The 9,553-nt window shown below is 46.6% G+C and overlaps 1 protein-coding gene across 1 annotated transcript in view; it reads left to right on the plus strand.

The window, feature by feature from the left end:
* Positions 1–5,974, plus strand: part of LOC308170464 (potassium/sodium hyperpolarization-activated cyclic nucleotide-gated channel 4-like) — a gene marked incomplete at both ends in the record, with an annotated part of 19,452 nt that extends 13,478 nt beyond the window's left edge. Inside the window, 4 exons of the mRNA XM_080545254.1 lie at positions 1,310–1,550; positions 3,614–3,778; positions 4,347–4,783; positions 4,892–5,974. Of these exons, the coding sequence (XP_080401380.1) occupies positions 1,310–1,550; positions 3,614–3,778; positions 4,347–4,783; positions 4,892–5,974 (1,926 nt within the window). The remainder of the gene's footprint in view (positions 1–1,309; positions 1,551–3,613; positions 3,779–4,346; positions 4,784–4,891) is intronic.
* Positions 5,975–9,553: the final 3,579 nt, after the last annotated feature.

Below are 9,553 nucleotides of genomic sequence, written 5' to 3' on the forward strand. Positions count from 1 at the left end.
AGCTGCAGATCATGTATATCAACAGTGACTGAATTGTAGTGAAAGGAAATGACTTCTGTTACTCTGTGAAGTAGGCTACTACTAACTTTATGTAGTTACACTAGGAAATGGAATATCCATGTTACTTGTTTACGATGACTGAGAAATGAATGAACAAGACACAGTTTCCCCACAGGGACAATAAAGTAGATTTTATTGTATCCTAAACTGGCATTCTGGCATCATATCTAAGGTGTCCTTCCGCCACTGCCATTGTGTCCTTGAGCAAGGCACTTAACTCCTAACTGCTCCAGGGGCGCCTGACGGGGGCTGACCCTGTGCCTAGTGCCCAAAGCTCAGTTTGCTCTAGCAGTGTGCTGTGCTGTGCTGTGCTGTGTTGTGTTGTGTTACGTTGGGTTGTGTTGTGCTATGTTGTGTTGTGTTGTGTTGTGTTGTGTTGTGTTGTGATGTGTTGTGTTGTGTTGTGCTGTGTTGTGTTGTGCTGTGCTGTGTTGTGTTGTGTTGTGTTGTGCTGTGTTGTGCTGTGCTGTGTTGTGTTGTGTTGTGTTGTGCTGTGCTGTGTTGTGTTGTGTTGTGTTGTATTGTGTTGTGTTGTGTTGTGTTGTGTTGTGTTGTGCTGTGTTGTGTTGTGTTGTGCTGTGTTGTGTTGTGTTGTGTTGTGTTGTGCTGTGTTGTGTTGTGTTGTGTTGTGCTGTGTTGTGTTACGTTGTGTTGTGTTGTGTTGTGCTGTGCTGTGCTGTGTTGTGTTGTGTTGTGCTGTGTTGTGTTGTGTTGTGTTGTGCTGTGCTGTGCTGTGTTGTGTTGTGTTGTGCTGTGTTGTGTTGTGTTGTGTTGTGCTGTGTTGTGTTACGTTGTGTTGTGTTGTGCTGTGCTGTGTTGTGTTGTGTTGTGTTGTGTTGTACATGGTCTGGGGAAAGTCGGCATAATTATATAGGGTTAGGGTAGGTAGCAGTGGGGATTACTCACAGAATCCATTGCAGTGCAGTATTTTGGCTTGACTAGCACGTGTGTTGTGATTTTCAACAACGTGTTTCAAAATAAAGGTCTGAACATTTTGATTGGTTGCCGACTTGTTACCCCAGACCGTGTCACATATTTTTGTCATGGCGTGATATTGATGTTGAAACTATAAAACGGAGTGATGTTTTTCTATGAATGGTTCAGATCTGATAAAGTAAAGAACCCAGTTGACCCCCCTGTTCATAATATGTAATCTCTAATAAGTGTCAGTTATGAGACCCGTTTGGGTACCATGATCCTGCCGGCTGGCTGGCTGGAGGCACTGTCTGGAACATGTCTGTCTGTGCAGGAGATCGTCAACTTCAACTGCAGAAAGCTGGTGGCCTCCATGCCCCTGTTTGCCAACGCCGACCCAAACTTTGTGACCTCCATGCTCACCAAGCTGCGCTTCGAGGTGTTCCAGCCCGGGGACAACATCGTCAGGGAGGGCAACGTGGGCCAGAAGATGTACTTCATCCAGCACGGGGTGGTGAGCGTGCTGACCAAGGGCACCAAGGAGACCAAGCTGTCTGACGGGTCGTACTTTGGAGGTACAGTAGGGTCATATTTCGGAGGTACAGTAGGGTGGTGACAGAGCTTGGGGGGTGGGGAGTAGGAATGAGAGGTGTTGTCAGTTGTCACCCCCCAGTGTGTGTGTGTGTGTGTGTGTGTGTGTGTGTGTGTGTGTGTGTGTGTGTGTGTGTGTGTGTGTGTGTGTGTGTGTGGGTGCGTCTTGTACCCATGAGCTGGATACTGTCTGTTTTACAATATTGATACTGTATATGTCAATCCACTGTTATCATTTGGTGTGGTTAACATCCTATGTGTAGGCATAACTGGTTGTTGGCTCAGCACTAATGTAACTGACTGTTTTCATAATGTCAAAATGCACTGATAGTATTTATGTGGACATTTTTGTGGACATAAATCAAGCATTTAAAATGTGTGCATGTGAGTGTGTGTGTGTGTGTGTGTGTGTGTGTGTGTGTGTGTGTGTGTGTGTGTGTGTGAGTGAGTGTGTGTGTGTGTGTGTATGTGTGTGTGTCTCTGTGTGTGTGTGTGTGCATGTGTGCATGTGCGTGTGCATGTGTGTGTGTCTGTGTGGAGGGGTGGGGGTTGATCGCTGGAAAGCCCTTCTTCAAACCAAAGCCATAAAATTAATTTATGTGACTGGTGCAGATGGGAACATTCTACAGATTTCATAATCTCCTTATTAGGGCATGGGATTTCCTGTTGTCGGAGCTTTATGTTCTCGTTCCTTACACAGTCGGGGGATTTCAGTTCAACTAAATATGACACTGTACATAAGACATCTAACTCTCAATTATTGTGGACAACATGATCACAGAATTGTCTGTTTAAGTAAGGCTTACATGCACTTATGGTAAGTAAAAGATTTGCCACGTTTGCACGATAAATAGAGTAAATAAATAAACATAATAAAACGCGGTTAGTGAGAGTGTCCTTATCCGCAATATGTATGTCCTCAAAAAATATGCCTACTTTTTTTTATTTCCCTGATCTATCAGGACAGATGAGGTTAGAACAAACTGTAAGCTGCAAAAATTGCATTAAGTGCTCCATCTGTGGAGTCCAGAACACACAGCTTTTCAGCTCTTTTTGTGTTTTATCGTCTTATACAGATAACATCATATCGTCTCTCATATATGGTGTGCAGTCCTAAACAGACAGAGAGAAATAGAAATGAAAAATAAATGAATAATGATAAAACAATTGTTCATAGAGTATTCAATTCATACCCCTAATAATGTTCTCTTCATCTTCATGTGATATCAATGTTAGAGTATTTCATAGGAATGTACTGTTTAAAGAAAATAGGTCACTGCCCCAGTATCTGTGTACTTTGTCTACTCGTATGATCACTAGTAATAACAACAACATGGTCATAATGTCACAAGGTACATTAGCAATTGTTTGATTGGGTTGTGTTCCTTCCATGCATTCCATTTGTGTACAGTAATTCTGCGTAATTCCAAGGACCGTGTAAATACCTACTAACTATGTGAATTCAATGTTGTTTGTAACTACAATCAAAGAAAGTACTCCATCATGAAGTGGTCATTCTACTGTTCCAGTCTACATCCATCAGTAATATCACAGTGATGCAGACATTACAGTTTCTCGACTATGTATCTGCCAATGGCCCCAGGTTTTTGGCATAGAGTACTTATTCTTAAGATGACTGGTGGATAGATGATTCACTTACTTAGACAAATGTTTTATTTGTTTTAATTCGCTTTGGATAAATGTGTCTGCTAAATGCCAAAAATGTAAATGGTAATTGGACTGCACTTACATAGCGTCTTTATCCAAAGCGCTTTACAACGGCCTCTCATTCACCCATTCACACACACATTCACACACCAATGGCGGCAAGCTACCATGCAAGGCGCCGGCCCGCTCACTGGGAGCAATTTGGGGTTCAGTGTCTTGCCCAAGGACACTTCGACATGTGGCCAGCTGGGGCTCGAACCGTCGATCTGTCAAGCTTGCGATCATTAGACGGCGGCTTTACCTCCTGCGCCACAGCCGCCCCCAATGTAAATGTAAGTGGTCCGATGATGATCTTGTTGTTGTTGGATTCCTCCTCTAGAAATCTGTCTGCTGACACTCGGCCGAAGGACGGCCAGTGTGAGAGCGGACACCTACTGCCGCCTGTACTCTCTCTCTGTGGAGAACTTCAACGAGGTGCTGGAGGAGTACCCCATGATGAGGAGGGCCTTCGAGACTGTCGCTCTCGACCGCCTGGACCGCATAGGTGAGACCTGCACAGCGAGACAACCCTTTCTTTTCATTGTGTAATAAGAAATAAAAAAACTCAAATAATTATTTTTATTATCACAATAAAATATATATACCGGTATATCTTTTTTTATTTGCATGCACAGTACATTCAAATTTCTTATATTCATTCGTTTATATTAATTTCATTTAGTGAAAATGTCCTTCCTAAAAACATTCATGGATGTACAGTATCACAAAATGATGAGCAAGAGAATGTTCATATTCGGTATCATATTCGGTATCAGCAGTTAGTTTAATGCATTAATGGCTCTAACCAGGGGGGCCTTAAACTGTCCCTTTAGGAGAGGTTGTGACACCATTCAAAACATATGAAAAGGAGAAGCAAAGCAAAGCAGACTGATGGCAATCTCTCATGTCAGAACATGTCCATTCTTACATCCAAGGGGAAGGCTATCTCACTAGCTCGAGGTCATAGCGTCGTGGTAAACAGCCCTCACTTAAGTCTCCTCCACTAGGCCCTAGAAAAGCACCAACGTACGGATGACCGAGACCTCTCATTCTCCTCATGTTCTTCCCAACAGGAAAGAGGAACTCGGTCCTCCAAAGCAAAGTCCAGCACGCCCAGAACGCGGCGACCCTCAACTTCGAGGAGAACGAGATCATCCAGAGGATCGTGCAGCACGACCGCGACATGGCCCACAGCACCCAGGTGTTAGCGGCCGTAGCGGCCAGAGCCGTAGCCCAGAGCCTCAACCCCACCCCCTCGTTATCCACCTCCGTCATCTGGGCGCCGCTGGTCCAAGCGCCCCTCCAGGCCGCCGCCGCCACCACCCCGCTGGCCCTGGCCGTGTCACACCACCCTAAGCTGGCCCCCATCCTCCTCCACCGCCAAGTGTCTGTGTCGGGGTCCTTCAGGGAAGTGCCTGGCCACCTCAGGAAGATCCACCCGGCGCCCGCCGCCAGCTGCTCCGGGTCAGGAGCCGGTTCCCCGATGAACTCCACCAAATTCCATTCCGGGGTGGACACTCCTATCTTGGCCTCCCTCAGAGCGCATCTCTCCTTGCCACCTACCTCCAGCTTCCAGCCCCAGTCCCAGCCCCTGCCCCAGCCCCTGCCCCAGCCCCAGCCCCCACCCCCCCAGCCCCCAAAGAGAACCTCATTGTTCGGCTTCAGACAGGCGTCCCTGCGAGCCGTGCCCTCCACCTGTACTACTGCCCAGTTCCACCCTCAGCCGTTCACATACACCGTCACCCCTCAGCCCGCTGCAGGGTCTCACCAGCAGGGGGCAGAAGCCAGGCCCACTGGAAGACTCCCAGCCTCCTCAACCTCCACCATCAGCCCTCTGGTCTACAGCTCTGTCAGCCCCGTTCTGGACCAGTGGCAGTCCTCATCTCAGACGGGCTCCGGTCAGGAGAGGGCAGGAGGAGTCAGGTCGACCACCGGTCCCAACATCCCCCACTATCCCTTCACCACCAGCACCCAACCTCCCTGCATATATCTGCCACAGATGCCAGCCTTGCCACAGATGCCAGCCTGGCAGCCTGGATCCCTGAAGCAGGGTCTGGCCGGCCTACCAGAACAGTCGGCCCTCCTGCCCAAGGCCCCCCCCCCGCAGAAGAACTCTTCCCTGGCGTCTCTCGCCCAGTACGGGTCTGCAAACGGCTCCCCCTGTTACACCCCCCTGGCCCACACCCCCACCTCCCAGAGCCCTGTGACGGGTAGGACCGCGCATCGTAGCGACACACCCCCCAGCGCTCTGGGCTCTCACAGCTCTCTCGTCCCACAGACCTCATGCCCCGCCTGGGTCACCTCCTCTCCCCCCAGAGAGAGAGCAGAGTCCCTGGTGGACCTCTTCTCCCAGGACGTCAGGACTATCGTCACCTCGCACAGTTTCCTGCCCCGGGCGTATGAGGGGGGGGCTCCAGCCATGGGGGCCATGGGTCTCCCCTCAGTGGGACCCGTCCCTCGGTTCTCCCCCTTCTGCTCCCCCATGGCCGTCCGTAAACCGTGCAGTCCCATCCCCGGTCACGTCACCGCTTTAAGTCGAACACCCTCTGGGTCGGAACGTCAGACTCCCAGGTCCCAAAGAACGCTGACGCCAGCCCATCCCAGCGACACAGCGGCCCCCTCCCATCCCAGCAGCATAGGATCCCCAGCTAAGATGTCAGAGACAGAGTATGCACGATCCAATCTGCCCTCTAGCTTGTGAGGTTAAAGCACACCCTCCTTGTAATGCCTGGACTAGGAGAAGTTGTCTTCTTCACTGGCAAACCTGTTTTTCCTCCGTTGTGTTTTTAGCGAGAGGAGGGTGTGAGATCATATCCATATTGGAGGTCGATGACTTGATTTCTTTTGTATTCAGAGTGAATGAACAGGATGGGACAATGTTGAGTCTTTTCTACAGGATGTTGCTTCTACTACTTTGAATATGGAGGGATACTACTAATACTTGGATGTATTTGGGTTATATGTAAAACCAGGTGAAAATATCAATCGTATGCTATGTATTGTATTCCCTCTCAGTAATTTGTGTTCCATCATTTGTTGTCTTTTGTCTTTTCCTGTTCGTTGGCACATTTTCAGCAATTATTTAACATTGGTGTGAATGAAACCAAAAATCTATTTTCCTTTTTATGTACTTGTACTTTTGATGTACTTGTACTAATCACTGTGTTTGTGGTCACCTAGTGTGGAGATGTGGTGAATTTAGAGTCACCTAAACAGATGGCAGGATGAAGAACTGACTGTGCACTTTTGTAGCTTCAGACTATGAACTGACATATTTATATGGAATGTCTTCCGACATCTTGTCTTAGCAATATTGGACATAATGGACATTGTAACACACACTGTAAATCAATGAACATTCAAACCACTCATTTTCGCTTGCTTTTTTGTCAAGCTCATTCAGAAGTCATGAATGTACGTCTTGGCGAGTGCATCTCTCTTTTTAAGCCACACTTTCATGAATTATTGGGTTGGACGATGAGACTGGACAGTAAGAATAAGCTGCATCAATAATTCATCCCCCATTAACGTGTTGTTGTCATATTCTCTGCTCGTCTTCACTTCGCTGCATCATATTCACACACTCAACCTCCAACATCCTAATTATCATAAACGAGGCAGATCTCCCCCACTAGACCTTGGCCTACAAGCCGCTGAAAGCTTGTTGACAGAGTAATGTAGTGTACTGTACACGCAGTCTTGTTAAACAGCTCTGCCATTGTAGCCACATAATGAGAGCCTCGTTTTCACCAGGGAATGATAGAAAGACAGAATATATCAGGGTAAGGTTAGTGGAAGGAATATGTTCGATACCATGCCTCATTCCATCCCATGCATTTACAATGAGCCTGTCCTCTGATTTCTACCTCCACCAGCCTCCCCTGGAATAGATATATGTCTGAGGTCTGTGTGTGGCGTTTTCACTGTACGCAATAATGTGTAATGTGTGTGTGTGTGTGTGTGTGTGTGTGTGTGTGTTTGTGCACGTGTGCGTGTGCGTGTGTGTGTGTGTGTGCGTGTGTGTGTGTGTGTGTGTGTGTGTGTGTGTTTGAGTTTGTTCGGATGTACCAAAAGGTACTGACCGTCAATTGTAGCTCTGGTTTTCACCGACAAGAATCGTAGATATTTGAGATGCCTGCTGATGAACGTGAGAGAAGACAGGTTGGGAGACAGGCATGGGTGTTAACATCAGACAGTCATACATCTGAGAGCCAACAGTTCACTGAGACTGATCCAAGTGTTTATTGCACCAATCAAAGGGCTTGAAGCTGTTACTTGGTGTTGGACTACAGTTGATGAGAAACCCTGGCTGTAGGTATCCTTTTCCTTTTTGGGGGGGCGGCTGTGGCGCAGGAGGTAGAGCCGCCGTCTAATGATCGCAAGGTTGGCAGATCGGCGGTTCGAGCCCCGGCTGGCCACATGTCGAAGTGTCCTTGGGCAAGACACTGAACCCCAACTTGCTCCCAGCTGGCGCCTTGCATGGTAGCTTGGCCGCCATTGGTGTGTGAATGTGTGTGTGAATGTGTGAATGGGTGAATGAGAGGCCGTTGGATAAAGGCGCTATATAAGTGCAGTCCACTTTTTATTCGACCCCCCCCCCCCCCCCTATTATTATCTGGTGATAAACGACTAGTATTGGTATTTTTGATGACAATCCCCATCATGTTCTCATCACATCCTGTGTGAGTGAGACAGATACTCAGGCTCATGCTATGCTGAGTTTACTAGGAATCAATAACTGAATGTTTTTTTGTTTTTTTTGAATAGGTCAAACCAGGCCAACCAATTCCCTCAAGATCTGCTCTTTTTTTTCTATATAAATAAATAATCTATATCATTTCATGTATTATTAATGTATTATTTGTATCTGCACCTTTGACCTGTCAAGGACAAATATTAGCTGGCCACACGGTCCCTCCCTCCCTGGGGAATCCCATCCAGTGGCCTTAGTTGCCTAGTTACTGGGCCTGGAGGGGGGGGGGGGGGGGGGCAGGTGGTCTGGTGCCTGAGACCTCCACTGACTATGACCCTGCTCTGATGGGGAATAGAGATAGCATCAGTCACTGCCCTGCTACTGGGGTCGATCAATCCTTCATTAATATTCCTCTCCACCACCTGCCCCCCCCACCCCCCCACCCACTAGACCACCAACAGTCCAGTGGAGGTTGGTGGAAGTAGAAATCGGAGGACGGGCTCATTGTAATGCATGGAATGGAATGAGGAACAGTATCGCACACGTGAGTTTTTGAGATAGCGTTCCTCATTCCATTCCGTGCATTAGAATGAGCCCGTCCTCCGATCTCTACCTCCGCCAGCCTCCCTTGCATCAGAGGTGCCCTATGGGATTGAATATCACATCACCTTGAGTGTACCTTTATTTAACATGGAGGATGTGCAGGCCTCATGGTGTTGTGGGCTTTATTTCATTTGTACTGTTTTAATTTTGTTGCCTTTTGACTTCTCCCATGATTCCATGGCTAATGTTCAACATATGATATGTTTAGCTATCGAATTCAATGCAATAAAATCACACTTCGATCACCGACGCTGTGCTTCTTGTGTCAGAGTGTCCTACAGAATAAGGAAGAGTGAAGGGGTCAATGAAGGGGTCCATGTTCTATTGGCCAACTTCAAATAGTTTACCTTTACATTATACAAACAGAGCATGTTGCCAGGCAACCTGTTGTTAGACCAATATCAAATCAATATTGGGTAAATGTGACTGGGGGGACGTTTAACCAGGAAACATTTGAAGCCCATTGGCACCATAGTTATCTATGTTTCTATATCTATATCTGTTGAGTGTTATATCAGCAGTGCGTGCTATGGCATGGATAGAATCCTCTAGAATGCCAGGGAAGTCACAGAGTTTAATCCGGATTATAATTAATTTGTAAATGCATGCTGTCATCTAGTGTTGACATTCAAAACAGACAGGATTATTTATATTTTTTCTGTTGTTCTGTTAATAATAATAATAATAATAATAATAATAATAATAAGTATTATTATTATAATACAAAGACATACATACATACAAAGACATAATACTTATACAAAGTTAATAATAATAATTAATACAAAGACAATATCTAACATCTACATCATTGTAGGCAGAACAGTTGAATTAATAGGCTAGCGCTGCAACAAAAGATGTAATCACCCAGGGATTTTCCTAATTGCGTGATTACCAATTACTTTTCCCGTAATCTACTGTTGGAAATAGGCCTACAGCTGTCCAATCATTCAATCCAGCACAGTCCCACATTCAAGGTTATGT

The sequence above is a fragment of the Nansenia antarctica genome (genome assembly GCF_963989245.1).
Source record: "Nansenia antarctica genome assembly, chromosome: 14".
In the NCBI taxonomy this organism is placed as follows: Eukaryota; Metazoa; Chordata; class Actinopteri; order Argentiniformes; family Microstomatidae; genus Nansenia; species Nansenia antarctica.